This window comes from Lissotriton vulgaris, chromosome 2_1, assembly GCF_964263255.1.
Source record: "Lissotriton vulgaris chromosome 2_1, aLisVul1.2, whole genome shotgun sequence".
NCBI classification, from domain to species: Eukaryota; Metazoa; Chordata; class Amphibia; order Caudata; family Salamandridae; genus Lissotriton; species Lissotriton vulgaris.
The window spans coordinates 1,489,953,798-1,489,974,306 of record NC_141687.1 but is presented as its reverse complement, the minus strand read 5'-3'; the positions used below and the strand labels follow the sequence as shown (position 1 = coordinate 1,489,974,306).

At 42.0% G+C, this 20,509-nt stretch overlaps 1 protein-coding gene across 2 annotated transcripts in view; it reads left to right on the top strand.

Annotated features, from left to right (window-relative positions):
- Window positions 1–20,509, top strand: part of DPP10 (dipeptidyl peptidase like 10) — a 1,575,897-nt gene that overhangs the window by 1,178,109 nt on the left and 377,279 nt on the right. For both annotated transcript variants that reach the window (XM_086957361.1, XM_086957360.1), the window contains exon 13: window positions 7,698–7,805. In XM_086957361.1, coding sequence (XP_086813487.1) covers window positions 7,698–7,805 — 108 coding nt within the window. The remainder of the gene's footprint in view (window positions 1–7,697; window positions 7,806–20,509) is intronic.

The window sequence follows — 20,509 nt, the reverse complement described above, 5'->3', positions numbered from 1 at the left end:
ATTACCCAGATTAAACATTTTCTGCGTGCTAAATCTGTTAAACTGACTCAAAGCATTATACAATGCATGTGTTAAAATATAAGCAGTAAATGTGATTGCTTTATAAATTAAAAGAGAATTGTTCAACTGACTGGTTCCATTTAAAGAAAAGGATCTATGAGTTCCTTTATTCCTCAATTTTAGCATTACATTTGGTAATCAGTCCACAATGTAAATTGAACCCAGAATGTATGGTAAAACAATGCCACAGATATGAAAGAGACTATTATATAAATTGCCCTGCTTATTTCAAATAATTTAGAGGAGCATTCATTAAAAAAGCATGCAGCGTGGCCATAGAGCAAGGGTGCCTGTGTTATAAGCAGGATTGTTTTTCTGAAGGAATGGACACCTTTTAACACAAAAACAATCCCTGAGGCATTGTGCTCCTTCTAAGTGTGCGATATAACCAAAGGGGGGAGAGAGAGAGTCAGTGGATTCAGTCTCCCTTGGAAATGCGAACAAACAAAATGGAATCCACTCAGGGAGTGGTGGTGGTCCCTAACGTGATGGGGAACACACAGTGTTGTTTAAATGCCCCATACACACCAACAGGCCCCTTGGTGTCATGCCTCATCATCGGGGCCTTCGCACCCCTCTACGGGATGCGGCGTGCTACGACTCACGGCTACGCAGGAGCACTAAGTAGTAAGTTGGTTGTAAATACCTTAATTCGTATATCTACAACCACACTTTGCACATTTTTAACAATACCAGCCGAGGACGTAATAAATTAAGTTTTTCCTACGTGCCAGGTATTTTTTTAATTTTCACTCTCACCTCACTGCACTCACTTAGTTAACACACCCCCTCACATAGTTCACTACTTAGTGCTCCTGCGTAGCCGTGAGTCGTAGCACGCCGCATCCCGTAGAGGGGTGTGAAGGCCCCGATGATGAAGCATGACACCAAGGGGCCTGTTGGTGTGTGAGGGGCATTTAAACAACACTGTGTGTTCCCCATCACGTTAGGGACCACCACCACTCCCTGAGTGGATTCCATTTTGTGTGTTCGCCTTCTAAGTGTGCTACAGAATGTAGACAAAGAGGACAACATGAGGAGATACATATATTTCTCCTTGTTACGTCTCACCTGGGAAGGCACAACATTTTAACACATTCCCAGTTCTACCAGTAATGGTGAATCTGGAAATGCATGAAAATCCATGGGTGTATGTGTGGGAACATCCACACTCCACCCTTGAAACACTTCCCTGGGCAGAGTACCTCAAGGCAGAGATGTACGCTGCCTTGCATTACTTAAGATTTATCTGGCCATGCAGGGACATTTCATGGCCTTACGTGGCTTGACAAATCTAACTTAATAGTTACATTGCTGTTATGCCCCATTGCCTGGTGCAAGGACGACACAACTCTTTGCAAATATGCCCATTATTTGTGCTTATGTACACTTTCTACGTACATTATCTCTTAATTATGTATTGCTTTTAATCTTAACTTCTTTTGTGATAATGTGCTATTAATGAGGGTTTTTTGCTCTCCAGTAAATTAGAAGAGTGTTTTAATTTAAAAATGTGATGAGAGGAGCCCATACATCAATTCCACGTCTCATTGCTTTACTTAAAAACAGTAAGTCAGATACAGTGTCCCCTTTGGACAAATTACAAACAAGAAGATACACTTTCAACACTCATCAAACAGAATTATTTCAATCCATCCAGTTTTGCAAGGGCGTAGATGATGCAAAAATAGTCAGAAATTAAAAACTTGTACAATTTATTATAGCATTTGTGAAAAAGCAAACTTACAGTAAAATGATTGTGCACATATTTTAACCTAATAAAACTACTTCACACAGATAATAACACAGTGGGAATAAGACATAGAAAATGTTTCTAATTAAAATAGAAAAGGACACACTAGTCAGACTTAATTAAATCGGACTCCAAATTTGTATAAATATCTTTGAGATGGAGAAGTTATATAGTCCAAAGACTTAGCGTGTCACAATTCAGAATGGCATTGACGCGTTTCGGTTTTGGCAACTTGATTAAAAGCCAACACCTTCTTCAGGATTAAAATATAAATTCCCACATTTTACAGCATATCTGCAAATAAAAAAACTTACAATATAAGATACACCATAACCAACTCATCATTTATTTAAAAACATCAATTCATTAGAGTTCCCAAAACACCACAGAATCATGGAAGGCAACTGGTGGGTTGCTGGGGTTGTGGATGCAACACCTGGCTTCCTCTTCAAATGCAACACCTGGCTTCCTCCTTGTGACCACTGGCACTGCCCTTGCAAAACCTAATCTCATGCCTCAAAGACAGTGATATAAACAAAACGTTTATAAGTATTTTTTTAGTCGGGTACTTTCTACAGCAAACATGAAACTGGGGAACAGTAGATACAATGTTGCTATTCCACAGTCATCGGCTCTGTTCATCACTGCCCAGTGCTTCAAAGCAAAATACAACTTTTCAGGAATCTGGCAAAGGGTGTAAACTGCTTTAATTGGTTGGTGTGCAAAGTGGGAGTTGAGAATAGGGTTCCTCCTGTTCATTGGACACAAAAGACACCTGAAAAGTCATAGAGAGGCGTTTTATGACCAGAGGAATATGAGAATTTGACACTGTTGCTCAGTTAGGTCAGTGACTGGGCCAGGACAAATTCATGGTGACTTTCAAAGAAGGAGCTAGTGTGCTGAGCGTCTATGTGTTTCCTCTGTGCCGCTATTGTGTTCCTGTGGTTGCACACAGGTTTTACCTATTTCCTTGAATTCTTAGATGTGGGGCTTCTTATGAGGTGTGAGGCAACATGTTGGGGAGGGTCTACCTGCATTCCCTCACTTCCTGGTCATTTGATATGAAGAGAAAAGCTGGAGGGAGAATCACTCATGAAAATGAACATAGCACTTAAGGTACCAATAGTACCTGACTTTGAAAGGTATTTTTATGATGCACATTAATTGTGTTTGGTAAATGTCACCTTGTTGTGGTGGTTTTCCTGACTGGGGGCACTAGTTTGGGTTCTCTAGAGTTATTAAGGAGTAAAGGGGGAGAGAATGTGTGGCCTGTTTAGTTTCAATATGTTGCTTTTTAATGGAAACCACTTCAATTATAAATTCAAGGTGTGTATTTTGAGAAGCCTTTCAGTCAACAATATCTCCTCTGCTCTCACACTTTTTAAATTGTTTACATGCAATTCTTAAAGGTGTGTAGTCCATATGTATGTTTGGTCATTCCAAGTGCTTTACATGGGATCCCTATTCAATATTTCAGAAAAGTGCTAGCACTGTCACATTCTCCATTTTTAAAGTAGTAAGCCCCGCTCAACTAGTATAATGGTGTTGGCTATATGGTCTCATCAAATGTAAAGATGTATGCTTGCACTCCCAATTACTAGTATAATGGCCCTTCTGAGAAGTGCTCATACAGCGCCTTACTTGTGTGGCAGTGCTGCTGAGAAATGTCTCATTGTGTGTTACTAGCATACCAGCTGTTGAGAAGTGCTGCTATTGTGTATTGGTTTAGCCCTTTAAACGCCTGCTCTAGTGGTATAAGTCAGAGTCAAAGGAGGCTGCAGTACGAATTGGCAGTTGGGGCTGAGAAGTGGGAGCACTTGGCACACAGGGCTTGGGCTGCTCTTGGAGAGGTTGCGCTATACCAGAGGTCTTCAAACTTTTTTACTCCAAGCCCCCCCAGGCAAAATGTGTTGAGGTCGGGCCCCCCTCTAAAACTTTATGGCAAGGATTGGGGAGCGGGAGGAGCATGACTGGGTGCAGGTAGCGGGGCTTATGAGATGATTTCAGGAACACTTTTTCTATAGCTTATGAACTGCACTAAATATGAGACTTAAAAAACAGCAAATGCATCAAACAAAAACAGATATTATCCCAAACAAACTGCTCCCCATAATTAGGGTGTTTTGAGCCCCTCACACTCTTTGACCCCAATGCAACTATACCTGCTGCACTAATGATAACTGCAGTCCTGAGTAGCAGGCTCCTCTGCATATTTTACCTGTTCCCCACCATGACGGATCATCACCTCTGTCCTAATGCTTGAAAGGAAAAAAAGGTCAGATGCACCTTTTTTAAAGGTAGACAGTCATAACTGTGATGCAGTTGGCCCCTCGAATCCCTGGGTCCCATTCCTGCTGGTTCTGCTTTCTAAATGATAGCCATCAGTGGCCACTTACACACTTGGCAGCAGTACCAGCTTCACTAATGAATGTCCCTTTAAAAAAAAAACACTTCCCCTTCTTTGGGGTATCTCTCTGAAGAATCTGTCTCTGGCAATTTGTAAACACAAAAATGAGTCCCCATACAGTGCTCCCTATTCTGGAACTTCTCTTTGACAATCTCTATGAATCTCACTCATTTCCTCTGCCTCCTAGTCCCTTACTGTTAGGCCCCCAAGGATCGAGAGGATTAGGGCTCTGCATCTGAATGCAAACCTTCTGGCCTTCCACCTGCCACCCCATGTACTCAGCTTTCACAATGCACCTAAATGATTAATACTGACTTTAAGATGCCTCTGCCTGATATCGAAGGATGTGGTGGTAGTGCAGAAAGTTGAAAAAGAAACCAGCCTTCTTACCAGCCCTTAATTGATTGAATTACTTAAAGCCCGAGCCACTGAATTATGAGTTTCTGTAGCAGCAATGTGTTCTACATAATTATCAGTTTACTGCATTTGCTACAAATTCTGAAGATTTGAACAAAAAAAACTTGTTTCTAGCTCAAGCGAAACAAAAGTTACTTAAAGCGTGACAAAGTGTTCCAGGGCAGTGGAAGGCCCTTTGCAAAGATTGACTGGTAATCTTGTAGTTGCTTACTGCTGTAGTTGGGTGTTAAAGAGGTACCAATGAGGTGAAATATTTCCCCTGACAGCGTTACCTTGAGTTAAAATTACAAAATAAAGAAGTAATCCTAACCACAAAATGTGGTGCATTGTGCAGCATAATTTACTTATTCTTTCTGCATAATTTAGTCAAACCTGCTGCATAATGTTGTGCTATTCTGCTGAATAAATCCACGGGCTCTGCTTAAAGCTTCATGGTGGCAAATATCTATTCTTTTTGAGATGTAATGTAAGGGTCTTATCAGCTGATATCTGAAATAATGGAGTCCCTTACAAAAATATCTGCATTTGATACAGTTTGATTACATATTACTAAAAACTATGGGGCATATTATCAAGCCTGTGCGCTAAAATTATCGCCGCTTTATCGGCCGAAAACGGCCGATAAAGCGGCGATAATGGGCTTGATAATATGCTCTGTGGAATTCCAATCGAAGCCCATGTTAGATGTCTTCACATCTAACATGTACTTCGATTGGAATTCCATAGAGCATATTATCAAGCCCAATATCGCCGCTTTATCGGCCGTTTTCGGCCGATAAAGCGGCGATAATTTTAGCGCACAGGCTTGATAATATGCCCCTATATTTTGTAAGAACTTGTTTCATCTCAATCACTGCATCATTTTGCAGCAACCTAGCTTAGAGTAAGTAAAGACTGTTTTAAAATAATGACTTACATATTCACAGAGCTTTCTGCCACAGGCTGGGACCTCATAGCACTAGAAATAGGGGCATTGGAATTAATCGGCAGGAGAAGGCCAAATTATGCAGCATTGTTGACTAAATTCTGCAGCAAGCAAAGGCGAACTATGCTGCATATTTTGTGATAGCATCACTGCATTATTTTGCTATTTTTACACTAGATAACATTATCCTGGCTTTTATTCCTCCTCATAAGTACCATATTAACACCCACATAAGTAACAGGAAGGTGACCAGTCAACCTTTAGAAAGGGCCTTCCACTGCGAGGTAAAATGTGTTGCTGCATTTTCAGTAACATTTGAACAGTTTGAGCCATAAAAAAAATTTTTAATCTGCAAATTATGCAGTTGATAATGGATTATGTGGCAAATCTATAACTATGCACAGTGAGTGCACGGTGAGCGTGAAAGTGAAGGGTGAGAATGAGGAGTGAGCATTCCCAGACACTTGAAGAAAATCAGCAAATAATTGTCGGTGGCATAGGGTTTCCAATATAAGTTAAACTATTGCTATTATGGCATTAATCAAGGATCGAGGGTGAAGGAAATAAATAATGTGCTGATCCTGCAAAAAACTTCCAGTCTTATGATTAGGATTCCCAGCTCAATATACAAAAATAAACAGTCACCTAAATCCCTATTTTCAGCACTTATTTGTGCGTACTTCAAACAGCAAATATAAATAGAAAGCACTTTTACTTGTGTTCTAGGGTGGCCTAAATGATTCATTACTGATAATTAAAGGGAACAGACAGAAAAGTCACATTACAAATGAATACATACTTTTTTATTTATACCCTATTTAGTGTCAAGACAAGGACTTTGCAGGTTTTTTAAACAGACATGGCTGGCATTTTTTAGATTGGCAACCCTACTTTATATTCCTTTCCATGAAATGCATATTCACACTACAGCAGTAAATGTAAAATACAAATTTAAGGAATAGGCAGAGTGGGGCCCCAGGGGGTACTGGAAAGAGAAAAAGCCTCTGTAGCCAGTTTACAAAGGTATGCAAATGGTCTTTAAAGACCTGGGAAAAACTTGGACATGCCGGAGATAAGACTCCAGACACTGCCCAGCCGAGTCCCCAGCAGCTCACTCACTGACATCCGGCCCCACATAAATGAAGACAGCCTGGAAATGCAGCAAATAAACATTGCTGCACTTTCAAGCCATCTTCATTTACATGTACATGCAAAGGCCTTTGTGCCTCCCTGAGAACCCATGCATGCCCCCCAGGGGGGCGGGCCCCACACTTTGAAGACCTGGACGCTACACATTCCAGGCCGGCACCGCACCTGGAGATGTTGGACCTGGTTAGCAGAAGCTGAGTGTGTGCTCGTTAGGGCTTTGGTAATACGTCATTAAATTTTGCTCACTAGTGATTTGCCTACACATCATTAGCTTTCATCATTCCATCAGGGCCTGAAGAGCATTAAGCAACTTCTAGAGTATCAACAAGTTTAAGTACCATTATTTGTATTTGCCTTAACTGAAATATACTTAATTTGATTTTGTTTTCTAAAATCAAAACAGCGCATTCAGATTAGCCCCTCTTTTGGATTACAATTTTTCTTGGAAAATTGTCTAGTTAAACTATTGATGCTAACTAGATTAATGTTATCCGTTTCCTTAATCCAAATATAATTTAAAACCTTAATTTACAGAATAGTTGCTAACTTTAGTTATGCCAATACCTCTGATGTCTTCAGTTAAAAATGATGAAACATCATTTCCTGTGGCACTACTCTCTCAAAGATCATATGATTTCAGTTCTGTTGATGTATTGGGCATGTAATCTTACTTTTGTAAATTGTCATCGATGCAAAGAATCGACAATTTATTATAAAAAAACACAGAAAATAAAGTGCTATTCTCAGCACTAATCAATGTCATTTATGTAACGCTGTGTCCTTTGTACACCTCTGAAATATTATTCTTCGAAATAACCTTTTTAAATATAAACCTTTCATTACTAACTATCATGTACAGCCAAGACTTTAAAAAAGTTGTATACTGCTTACTTGAGTTAAATTCACCACTATCCGCTAGACTTATTTAAGTACAATCTTTCGTGATTTGATATAACAATAATATGAGTTTCAATATGTTTCTTTAGAATGAAGAACCAATTTTTTCCAAAGATGGCACCAAGTTCTTCATGACTGTTCCGGTAAAGCAGGGTGGCCGTGGTGAATTTCATCACATTGCAATGTTTACAGTACAGGTAAGCTGTCCATATATTCTTTAAGTGTATACTCAATTAATTTTTCTGATATATTTAAAATGTTGAAAAGTTTTCTGAAAAAGCTTTTAAAGTAATATAGTCTGTTCTTTTTTATTTATGTGACTGCTCGTTGACATTAACACCCTACATGGTCAGTCAGCATGCGTGGACACACAGCGGCAGATTTACAAACCCCCTTGCACCTCATTTGCCCCGCAATTGCATCACTTCTGTGACGCAGCGGCAGCGTAAACCATGCGCCACGTTGCGCCCTATTTACAACCTGACGCATCTAGGGAGATGCATCACGTTGTAAAGCCCTGCACCACATGAAACCTGCGTCAGGTTTAATGTGGGCCTTCGGTGCGGGGGGGAGGCGTGGAAAAGTCTACAAGATTTCACTCAGTCACTTTTCCGACGCCGCTGCGGCAAAACCTTGTGCCTGCTTGAAGCAGGCGGAAGGCTTCACGCACCATGTTGTACATAGGCAGGGTTCGAACAGTGCTGGAGTTGCGTCGCGCCCGCGACACAACTCCAGCACTCCGCCAACCTTGCGCCGGCAGATGTGACACTCATCTGTTTATCCTTGCGCCATGATGCGCCATATTGTAAATGCGGCGCATTTGTGGTGGCGCAAGGGTAAACTTGAGTCACGTATCTTTCTTGGCGCAGCCCTGCTGATTTGCAGAGATGCGCCAGGAAACGTAAATCTGCCCCAGAGTTTATCCAAGGTCAGTGAAAGTATAAAGTAAGGACATGAATATTAGGTTAAGTTTAGAAAGATGGGTACTATTTATTAATTTTTTTGCACACATGGTATTGGGTGTTAACAGTGGTTAAGTTCTTTTGCCCTCTCTAGGCAAACTCACTATAGGCACAACATTTTTGGAGACAGGCAATTCACAACATTTAAAGCATCTGGCAGAAGAAGTTAGCAGGTGTTAACACTCAAAATAGAAGACACACAATTGATGCACGGAATGCAGAACAAATCAAAACATTCACCCTCAGTCAAGAGATCTGGGTTAGACCTGGCCGTATGCAAATCAGTCTTGACCCTGTGCCTCATGGCAACAGTGCAGCCCGAACAGCCAAGCCAGGTCCTCCCTGGACCAGAAACTAGCATCCTAGGACCGGTTATGGGGTTTCACCCCTCTTCAGTCAGGATAGCTTGATTCCAGTGGCACAGTGAGCCCAGGTCCCACGTCTTGGCATACCTGGTGCACTTAGGGCGAGAAAGCAAAAGGCACACAATTGTTGGACGGAATGCAGAGCAAATCAAAACATTAATGCCATTCCAAAGTGGAATGGCATGGTGAGCAAGAAAACGATGGATTTAGACCCAGATCTCTGTACTGGGGTGAATGTATGACATTGTTCTGCATTCTGTCCATCAATTGTTCTTTTTGCATTTGTCACCTCGAGTGGAACGGGTATGCTCAGACGTGAGTCCTGTGCTCTCCATGCAACTGGAGTCAATCTCTCCTGGCTGATGAAGGCTGAAAGCTCGAAACCGGTCCTAGGATGCTTGTTTCCAGTCCAGGGAGGACCTGGCCTGGCAGTTCGGGCTGGACTGTCCCCATTGGAAGCAGGGTCAAGACTGATTTGCATATGGCTGGGTCCGAACTGGAATGGCATGGTGAGCAAACAAACGATGGATTTAGGCCCAGATATCCTTACTGGGGTGAATGTATGACATCACTCTGCATTCTGTCAATCAAAGCTCTTTTTGCATTTAACACTCAAAACAGAGGCACAATTATTTTACTGAGTGACAAACGTCTTTCCTTGGTGCATGTGTTTCCGATAGAATTTGCTGTTGTCTTAGCTTGATCATTTCTTTAAAAAATATTTTTACGATAAGGAACGCAAATTCTCATACAAGAAGTAGTCTGCTAACAATCGCAAGTATACTAACACCCGAGCAAATACCCTCACCACCCAAGCAGAGTCCCAAATAAAAAAAGGAAAAACTCATTACATTCTAAAAAGCTTACAAAATAACAAACAAACTAATTCCAAGGAACACCTCTATTCCTCTTTACCCTGCCATAAAGTGCCTTTTTTTTGTCCACAAAGTGCCTGTGTTCCTCCCCTTCTGCTAAAAACCCTCCATTTCCTGCCATACAGAGCCTGGCGATTATCCCTCGCATGATACCAGGCCTCTTTTGAAATAGTCTTCCGCATTTTCCCTTCCCAACCCTTGGGGAGATATGCGCTTTTCAAGGGGAGGTTTTCTAAGAGTGTCCAAATTTTATTGTTATGAATATAAAGTGCTCAGTGCCTTGATATTCTGGTCTCTCTTTCTCTAGCAGTCCAAGAAGTGCAAACATTGGAGAGAGAGAGAGGGATATCTAAATTAATTATCTTTTCTACGTTCCTGAACACCCCTCTCCAAAAAGACTCAAAATGGTAGCTCAACCAAAACATTTGTAGCCACCTCCCTTCTTTTTCATACCTGAGGTCATTATTAGAAACTGGAGGAAATGCTTTGCATAAAAAGCAAAGTGTATAGTACAGCATCCAACCATTATATCAGGCCAACCAAAGGAAATTAGTACTCCGAAAGCTACAGCAGCTAAACTCAAATTATTTCCTCAGTTGCTTTTTATTTATCTTAATCCCCGTCTCCGTCTCCCATTCCCATTTCCCAATCAGCTTGTCAATCATCTTGTCTGAACCATTATGTAGTTTTCAATACCAGTAGCTCAGAGGTGTATTCATTTTCTCCTTCCTAAACACTTGCCAAACAAAATCCAGAGAGAAGTCAATCCTCACCCCCGGTAGATTTAAAAAGATGGCTTTCGTTTGACTATATCAAAAAAATGTGGAAGCTCGTGAAGATGTATACCTGTGAATAGGGCGTGAGGGGATTTTACTACTTTTCCAATAAATAAGTCCCCCACATTATGAACTGCTAAGTCTGCCCATGTATCTATTATCTTATCTGTCCAGCCGGAAGAGAGGAATTTGCAATTTCTCAAAGTGCTCTCTACACTCACTCGGTAAATTCCATATTTCCGAAAAATGCACCATGAAGTTTTGGAACTTATCTCTAACTTTTTTGGGTGATAGGGGGATTTAGATGATCCAGCCTGTATCGGTGACCACCAATCTTTGCAACGTCAGGTGTGAAATCGAATTATATAAAACATGGAGGGCTGAATTGATAGTCTACGGATCTGCAAAATAAAAGAGGCCATATGGTATCTTTGAAAATCTGAAAGTCCGAAACCTGCCTTGAGCTTAGGCAATTGCAGAGCCCTAAGTCTAACCCAAGAGCATTTCTGGCTCCATAGAAAAGAGGACATTACTTGCTCTACTCTTTTAAAAAAAGATAAGAATCCATCTTTCTGGGAATTGATAGAAAAAGAAAAAGAAAATAGGGCAAAATTTACATTTTAAGGTAATGCATCTCAAAATCAATGAGGAAAAGTCTTTTCAAACTTCTAGGGCTAGATGTAGGTAAATCAGATTTACCAATTCATATATACCGAATTTTACCGATTCGGTATTTATGAATCGGTAAATCTGATGTAGGTAAAAATTCGGTAATTTTTACCGATTTGGTAGGATTCGGTATTTACCGATTCGGTAATTACCGAATCGGTATTTGCCATTGATTCCTATGGGCTTTGAAGCCCATTGGAATCAATAGCAAATACCGAATCGGTAATTACTGAATCGGTAAAATCACCGAATTGACAGGGTGAACAGGGTGTTACTTTGACACCCTGTTGCACCCCTGTTTCAGGCTTGTGTGCCACATGGCACAGGTGAACATGCACATATGTGCATGTACACAGGGATTCATTATTTACCATGTAATTGTATTACATGGTAAATACCGAATCCTGAAAGGCCTGTAGCACTGTTAAAAGAGCTACCTACATCTGAAAATACAGATTCGGTAATTTTACCGATCGGTAAAATTACCGAATCAGTAAAATTTACAGAATCGATAAATTTACCGATTCTGTAATTTTACCGATTTGGTAAAATTGCCGATTTGGTAAAATTACCGAATCTGTATGTATTTTAAGCCCCTAAATCTCCATAGCCCAATACCGGTCGGAAATGGCAGAAAATCATTATTTTCGGCCGTTTCCGACCGGTACCCCTAGTACCTTAATAGTTTTAGTCATCATTGACTTGCAATTATTCTTAAACATTTCCATCGGTTCCTCCCAATAGTAAACCCTCAAATATATATTTGGCCTGATCTATAATTGTCCCTTAAAGTGGGAGGAAGAGTCTGTACTGCAGTATTCAAAAGGAGACTCTCTGTTTCCACTACATTAATTTTGTAGTCCCCTACATTCGTAAATGTTTTTAGTATTTGCAAAGCATTTTTTATCTTACACGAATTTCGGGCCAAAAAAGGAGCCATATCCTCTGCATATAACTTAATTTTTGACACAGAAGGTAAGGGGGAAGCTATCTCCAAAATGGAGTGGGTATGTTGTGCCAGTGGTTTGATAAAAAAGGCAAACAGCAAGGGAGAAAGGGGACACCCTTGCCCTGCACCACATCTCAAAAAAATTTGACCTGAAGGAGAGTTATTAATGACCAGCAAGGATGCAGCTTTTTGATACAATAGCTGAATAGATCTCATGAACTGAAAAGAAAACTGAAACATCAAAAATCTTAAATAAAAATCTCCAGTTAACAGGTCAAATGCCGCCTCAACATCAATCAGCAAATTCACAGCAGGGATTACACCAGCTGTAACCATGTCAATTAATTTATTCATAAAATGTGTGTTGGCATAAAGGCTACGCCCACTGATAAAACCATCTGATCTTTGGTCATGAGAAAGGGGAAAACCTTATCAACCGTAGTAGCTAACCATTTTGTATAAATCTTATGATCATAATTCAATAAGGTTATTAGACTAAGATCCCGGATCTGATGGTAATTTGCCTGAGTTCAAATAATTCCCCAATACCCCTCTCCAGAAGGAATCTGGGACATGTCCTCCATCTAAGAAATGATTAAAGAGGGCGGTCAAAGAGGATTAAAGAGTTCAAATAAAAATCTTATAACATTTGGTACCAAACCCATCTTCTCCTTGAACATTCCCATTAGGGTGACACTTTATAGTGTCTTCCTCTCCTCCTCTCTTATGGGTCTGGATAAAATAAAGGACGCTTCATGCGTCAAAAGAGGCAGTTGCATCTTCTCAAGGAAGTCTGTCACTTGCTGTACCAGTAAATGACTCCCTGTTTGTACATCCTCATTCAATCTTGAGAAATAGTCAAGAAAGACACTCTTTTTTTAAATATCTTTTTATTGAAAAAATAACAAGACATTGCTATAGAGAATTACAGAGCTTGTATCACATGAATTCGGACCTATATGAACAAGACAGGTCTATGGTTCAGACTCAAAGGGATAGTGCCTCATCGTCCGTTGGTATCAAAGGAACCATAAAGATATCCCCCCTTTGTGTATTCCATTTACCCCAGATTGGGGACCACTTTCTTGGACACCCCAGTGCAATATATGCAGTCTTTTCTTTAAACATGCACCAATCTACGTTCTCTTTTCAGGTTGACAATGTAGGTGCTACATCCGACCCCATTTTTGTGCAATATCCTGTTTCACGGTAGCGAGGCCCAGTGTCACCCAGGTTTTCTCTGATGTTTTGAGATCTGTGGGCTCCCATATGTTAAGGAGACACCGTTTAGCCTTGGGGAGTACGTCTTTATGTAGGACTGCCCTGAAAGTTCTATGTATCTCTAGCCAGAACTGCTGAATGTGGTCACATTGCCATATGATGTGCATGTATGTGCCCACTTGCCCACTCCTCCGATGACATTTACCCTTGTCTCCCCTCCCCATGTGTACCAGTTAAGGTCCTGTGACATAAATCCTTTGAAGGATCTTGAGTTGGATAAGTCTCAGTCAGGCGGAGATACTTACTTCTCGGGGGGAGGCCAGCGCCTCTCGCCACTTGTCCTCATCTATCTCAAGGCCGCCTCTCACCCAGCAATCCTTAAGTCTCTCAAGGGGGTCAGGGGTGTTATTGATTAGCTTCTTATAAGTAAGAGAATCACTTTTTGTGACAAGTAGCCATTGAGGAGCCTATTCTCTAGTGGAGAGGATTCAGGGAGCGACGTGCCCCTCAGTATAGCCGTATATAAGGCGTGGCGGATCTGTAGATATCGGAAGGATTATGTACAAAAAGACACTCTTAATTTCTTTTCAGTATTTTGGCCAGCCTGAAGGCCGCCGGTTTGAGAGATTCACTTTTGACTAATCTTCAGTTTGGCCCACCTGGCTATAAAAAAATACTATGGCTTCCCCTTCCTCGTATACCTAGTGTTGAAAGTTCCTACAACTGACTCTTTCCCTTTCAAGATAGCATTCCCTAATTTTCTCCATGGCCTTACACCATCTCTCGTGAATAAATTCCGAATAAGCTGATCAAACTGCTTGATAAACTCTATCTACTTCCTCCAGTAGGGCTTTCACTTCCGACCTCCATTTCTTCCTCTTAGATGTTTGGTGAGAAATCAATAACCCCTGAATAGTGCATTTAAATAATTCCCAGACTATGGAAATGTCAGCCGAAGACCTATTGGTGGTGAAAAAGCTCATTATTTCCAGGATGGTGTTCTCAGTAGCCCCTGGTTACCCCAAAATCGTTTTATCCATCAACCGCCTCTTAGGGCTCATGCGTAAAGTAACACCAACAAAGCCCCCCAATGATCAGTCAGTCTGCTGGCATGTTGGAAAATCTCCAGAACTGAAAGCGACAGGTACCCTAAAAAACAAGTCTCATATGTTGACCATTGTGGGCAATAACTGCGGGTGATAGTCGGGAAGGGGGACTTCATTTAAACATTTTATTTTCAAGTTATCAGGTGTACTGACAATGCAGAAAGCACACAGAGACCAATCGTGATGGAAAACATGTTAGTCAATTCAAATGTTTTTCCATCTATAAGGAAGGTGAATATATTCAATAGGTAGTAACTGATGCATGGCGAATCAAAAATGATAAGTAGCAAATTTAAGCACACAAAGATATCTTTAGTGTGCATGTAATGGAAACAACAACATGTATACGTTCCAAAACTCCTCTAACAATTGAATCGTAATTATATTTTATTTGTAAACAAAAATATATAATTATTACAAGAGCAAAAGTTTTTTTGCTAGGAGTCCTCAGATTGTCTGAATGCTCCTGTCACCAGCAATTAGCACGGCCTAGTTTTGAATTCACTTTATGCTTACTTATTTCTGCTTCATGTTTCTTTATCTCATTCTTCCAGGATCTTTTCCGTCCATGCGTTACCCTCTACATGTTTTTTCTGTCTTTCTGATCCCTTTTCTCTCGTGTGCCTTTCTTTCTCTTACTCTCTGTCGAGGACTCGTGAAGAAATATATGTTCTGGTCCACAAAAATGAGTGGTGTGTCATGCCACTTAAACTAATTAAGCATTGATTTGCATTCTGAGGGAAGTATTCAGAAATATGCAATTGAAATGAGGTGAATATACACAATGAGATCATTGTATGTGCTTTCACACATTTGAAATGCATGTCCCACGTCTGCACATCTAATTATGTATTGGGCATATTACCAAGCAATAGCGATAATTATCGCTATTGCTTGGTTAGTGGGAAAAAAATATCGCAGAGCACCGAGGATTTTTACCCCTGAGATACCTTGATATTATCAAGGTTTATCTCAAAAGCGGTAAAAATCCTGCGAAATGCATGAATATCGCTGAAAAATCAGCGATATTCATGCATTATCGTGACAAGGTTCTTAGCCATGTTATCCACCTTCCATTGGATAACATGGCTAAGAACTGCTTTTAGCAGGCGTTAGCTTTTGGAGATATTCGCGCTTAGCGCGAATATTTCCAAAAGTTGTTAATAGGAGTTAGAGATGTTAGCGACTGTTTTCAGTCGCTAACACCTTGGCACGCCCACTTTGCATGTCATTAGCGATAATTATCGCTGACATGCAAAGTGGGCCCCTAAATGCCCGCTATCGCCTACCAGCTGTCGCTAACTGGTGTTAGCGACAGCTTGGTGATAGGGCGATAAAATTATCGCCGCATTAGCGGGAAAAAGTCCCGCTAATGCAGCGATAATGCCCTTGGTAATATGCCCCTATCTGTGTAAAAATGACTAAATGGCACTCAAGTGGGAGAAAGCACGCACATATTTCCACATTCGACAAGATGTGTATAGACAAGACAAAACTGTCAAGTAAAACTTTTGTGCAATAAGGTACTGAATGTCATAAAGCATACGTTGCACACATGCAGGAGTCAACATTGTTTTTTGCAAACTTTAGCAGACTTTTGTGAAATCACACAAAGGTGTTAAAATGTGGTTGCTGGTATCATACTAGAAACTGTCACGTACGTTCATTGAATTGTGTAAAAAAGAATTGAGGAGTACTCAGTAAGACAGTTTTCGACTCATACCAAACCCTGCAACAAAACGTTTTACACAAAATCTTGTTATGCAAACTTGTGTAAATTTAGGGTAAAAACATTTGTGAAGTTTGAAAAGTGAAACTTTCAGCAGGATTAGTGAATAGGTGTTCATTTCTGGATCATAACGGTGATTGATCTTTTCTAAATGTTGGTTATCTCATGCTGAGAGAATTTCTATGTTTCACATCCAACAACCCTATGGGCCTCATTATGATGCCGGATGGACCAGCGTCCGACCCGCATCATGTCTGAAATGGGACTGCCTGACAAGAAGACAGCAGTCCCGCTTCCCAAATTAGATTTGACGGCCTTTGTAGCCATCAAAAAGTGTATCTTTCCTATTGAGACTTGTGCTGCAGGCTGAAGCACAAGCCGCAATAGGAAATATACACTTTTTAAAGCTCCATGCTCCGTGTGGCAGGCACCATGCTGTGGCTGCCACCCGATGCATAGACATCAGATCGACCCAGAAAGGCTGCCGAAAATGTGCATTGTAATCCCCACAGCGGTGCATGAGCAGGCATTTTGAGGGTTACGATCCTCCCTCTACCCCGAGGGGCTCCTTGAGCCAGTTGAAATCGGAGCAGTATTTCCTTACAGGTTTCCATCCGATTGCCAGTATCGTAATATGGTGGTCCGACTGAAACCTCTGATGTTGAGAGGCAATCCTTAAATGAACTGTCAGATGGCTTTCCGCCCGACATCATTATGAGGCCCTAAATGGAAAATTTGGATGGTGGCATCAACATTTTTACCAGAAATAACATGAAAAAATTGCATTTTCTTTTTGGCAAATTTTGAGCTGAAAGCACATTGGAATCCCTGCCTATCTTTTGAAAGAAACATATGTTTAAGCCAGATTGTAGAAAAAGAAGGTGAAATAAAGTTTGTCCAGTGCACCGGAGGCAAAGGGCGAACTAGGGGGCATATTATCAAGGGGGTTTAGCTCCGCTTTTTTGGCTTCAAAAACCAAGAAAGCGGAGATAAAATTATCTCCCTATTACCTAGCTGTCGCTAACACCAGTTAGCGACAGCTAGTAGGAGATAGCGACCATCTTGGGCCCCACTTTGCATGTCAGGGATCTTTATCACTAATGACATGCAAACTGGGCGTGCCAAGATGTTAGCGACTGGAAACAGTCGCTAACATCGCTATCTCCTATTACCAACTTTTGGAGATATTCACGCTAAGCGCGAATATCTCCAAACGCTAACACCTGCCCTAAGCAGTTCTTAGCCATGTTATCCAATGGGAGGTGGCTCCCCCAATGACCCTGCACCCCCTCAGACCCTCAGCAAGGCTATGGACGTGATTCGCCCGGTCATATTGGACGTGCTCAACACTTCCATCTCCTCTAAAGTCGTACCTCCGTCATGGAAATGTGTGATGGTGAGGGCCTTGTTGAAGAAGCCCAATCTTGACCAGTCCAACTTGGCGAATTACCGTCCTGTCTCCTTGCTCCCCTGGCTAAGCAAACTGCTGGAGAGGCACGTAAATAACACCTTGATGAACTATTTGGAATCAAATAGCCTTCTGCGTGCCTCTCAGACAGGGTTTCGCCCTTTACATGGGACTGAAACCGCCCTCCTAGCGGTAACAGAGGAGGCAAGAGCAGTGTTAGACCGGGGAGGAAAAGTCGCCATCATCTTATTAGACCTCAGCGCCGCGTTCGACACGGTAAACCATGTCACGCTATTACAACGTCTGGCGGACATGGGCGTGTCGGGCGCGGCCCTGGAATGGCTGACTTCCTTCCTGGCTGACCGCTTTACCAAGCAATAGCGATAATTATCGCTATTGCTTGGTAATATGCCCCAAAGAATTTTGAAAGTGCATTGGACGTTTTTCTATGATATTCAGGCCTTCCTTTTTTTTAAAAAAGAAATGATAAAGACAATATTTCAGTTTCTTGCTCAATTTCTCATAAATATTCTCTCCCAAAACATATGTATGATACAAGAAAAGACTTTATTTGGAAAATAAAGAAGTCTCCCATTGTAATACAGTGCTTTAATAAACACATTATTTGTTTTATTTATTTACTAGCAGCCCGTCCCGACGTTGTCCGGGTAGGCTTTTCGAGAGTACTGACCAGCATTGCCTCTCCTCCCCCACCAGCATTGCCGCTCCTCCCTGCGCTGGGAACTTCATCTGCGGTACACTTCTGAAGTGCCTGTCCGAACCCATACTTTACTGAGGCCCGCTGAAGTGGCTCGGCACCCCTGCCCGCCCTGTTGCTCTGACCCTGCAGGTGTTGGCGAAGTGCAGTTGGAGTGCACCGCGCTGTATGAAGGAGAGCTCACTTGAGTGTTGATGTGGCGATCCTGTGGCGGGTGGGGGTGTTATCGTTTTGGGGAGATAGTGCCATGCGACAGTCAGAGTGTGCCAGATCCTAAGGTGGCGGGGGTGCACATTTTACTGGAATGGGAGATATTCCCCCGGAAAATGTGAAGAGGTGCAAGCCGCGGTGGGGCGCGCCGGGGTCTACATGTCTTAGGCCCCCCCAAGCTAAGATTGAGAAGCAAATGGCACCGTCTGCACTCACAGCCCGCTGTATTTACACGTTCAGCGCAAAAGAGCGTTTTGCTATTACGGTCAAGTGTCATTCCTTACACGCCGTCAAACATGTAAAGTGTGAGTCTATACTACTTACTCACAATATTTGCATTGTGCGATGGCTCCTCCCCGCGCTGGTCACTCCATCAGCTGGGCACTTCCGCATGTCGGGTGTCGGTCCCTTGCTCCTTCCAGCGCTCCTGTCCAACACCGAACGCCGCATTTACGTAACGCGACGGCCACACACCATTGCGCCTCTCGCAAGCATTGTGATGCGGAACGCCGCGCGTCTAATCACTGTATGCATACGCCCATACGGACTACTTTTCCCCTAACCTTCTTTCCCCCCCCCCTAATGTATATGGTGTGTTGATGTATAGCCTATGTCCATCTCCTGGACCTCCCCTTTCCAACGCTGTATTGGGTGTTGTGATTGGTGGTGTACTTTTCAAGTTTACCTGGCTCAAAGGACACAGTTCTCTCTTTATAATAGTAGCATAGATTTATAAAGTTTTATATAGCGCAAACAAGATCCAGGGGGCTATCAGAGCGCTTTACGTTAGGATGGAAGGAGGACATAAATGCAAAGTCGACAACAAGTAGTAGTAAGAAAAAATAGGAGGAATTGTTACAAATTCAGGGACAGATGCACCATGGAGGGTCATACAATAAACAAGTTTGCGCTGGCCCAGAGGAGAGCATTGTGCATGGAAAAGAGGAGCAGTAATGGATGATGGTACAATGGAAGTAGGAATAATGCCTTCCAGTAGGTGAGCCCTGCTCATTCAGGGTAAGAATTTATTCAGTAAGAACTTTTGGCTTCTAATTTGATCGCCGTCATTGCAGAGATTCTGCGCACTTCTGGAGGAAGAGAGTTCCAAATCTTTGGGGCGGCGCCAGGGTAGGGTCTGTGACAGATTCTCTTTTTCTTAAGGATGAGTGGTTTCAAGAAGAAGGTATTGGTGCTCCTTGAGGCTCTTGCCCCACAAGAAAGCTCAAATTTTTGTGCTAGGTACCTGGGAGTATTGAAGTGAAGAGTTTTGTGCATCAGAAAAGCATTCTTTAACTGAATACGGGCCATTTGAGAGATGTTAGAACTGGGGATATGTGCTCATTTCGCTTTGAGCCTGTAACCAGTCTGGCCGCGGAGTTCAGCCATACGCTTAGAGGAGCCAGAGTGTATTTGGGTAGGCCTCAGAGGGTCGCGCTGTCATAGTCAAGCCTCGGCAGGACAAGCACTTTGACCACCTGCTTGAAATCATTTTGTGGACTAAAAGGTTTGATCTTCCCGAGTGTCCTCATCAAGGGATTTGCTCTCTTGCAGACCTTACTGATGTGATTTTCTCATGTTCAGGTGCTTGTCCAGGGTGACTCCGAGTGATTTGGCTGAGTCTATGCTGAGAGGTGTGCAGTTAAAAGCAGTGGGGTGGTTCAACCAAAGGTCAAGCTAGGGGGTGTGGTTTGGTGGGGAGATGAACATGAATTCCGTTTTGGAGGTGTTGAGCAGGAGATGGTTCTCAGTTATCCAGTTTTGAGTAGAGGATAGGGTTGTGTTGAGAACTATGACATTTTACGGGGAAAAGATTTTCACATAGATTTGCGTATCGTCTTCATACATATGAAAGAGAGTGTCCGTGGAGTTTAAAGAGTTAGCTAATGGTTCCAAGAACAGGTTGAAGAGGATAG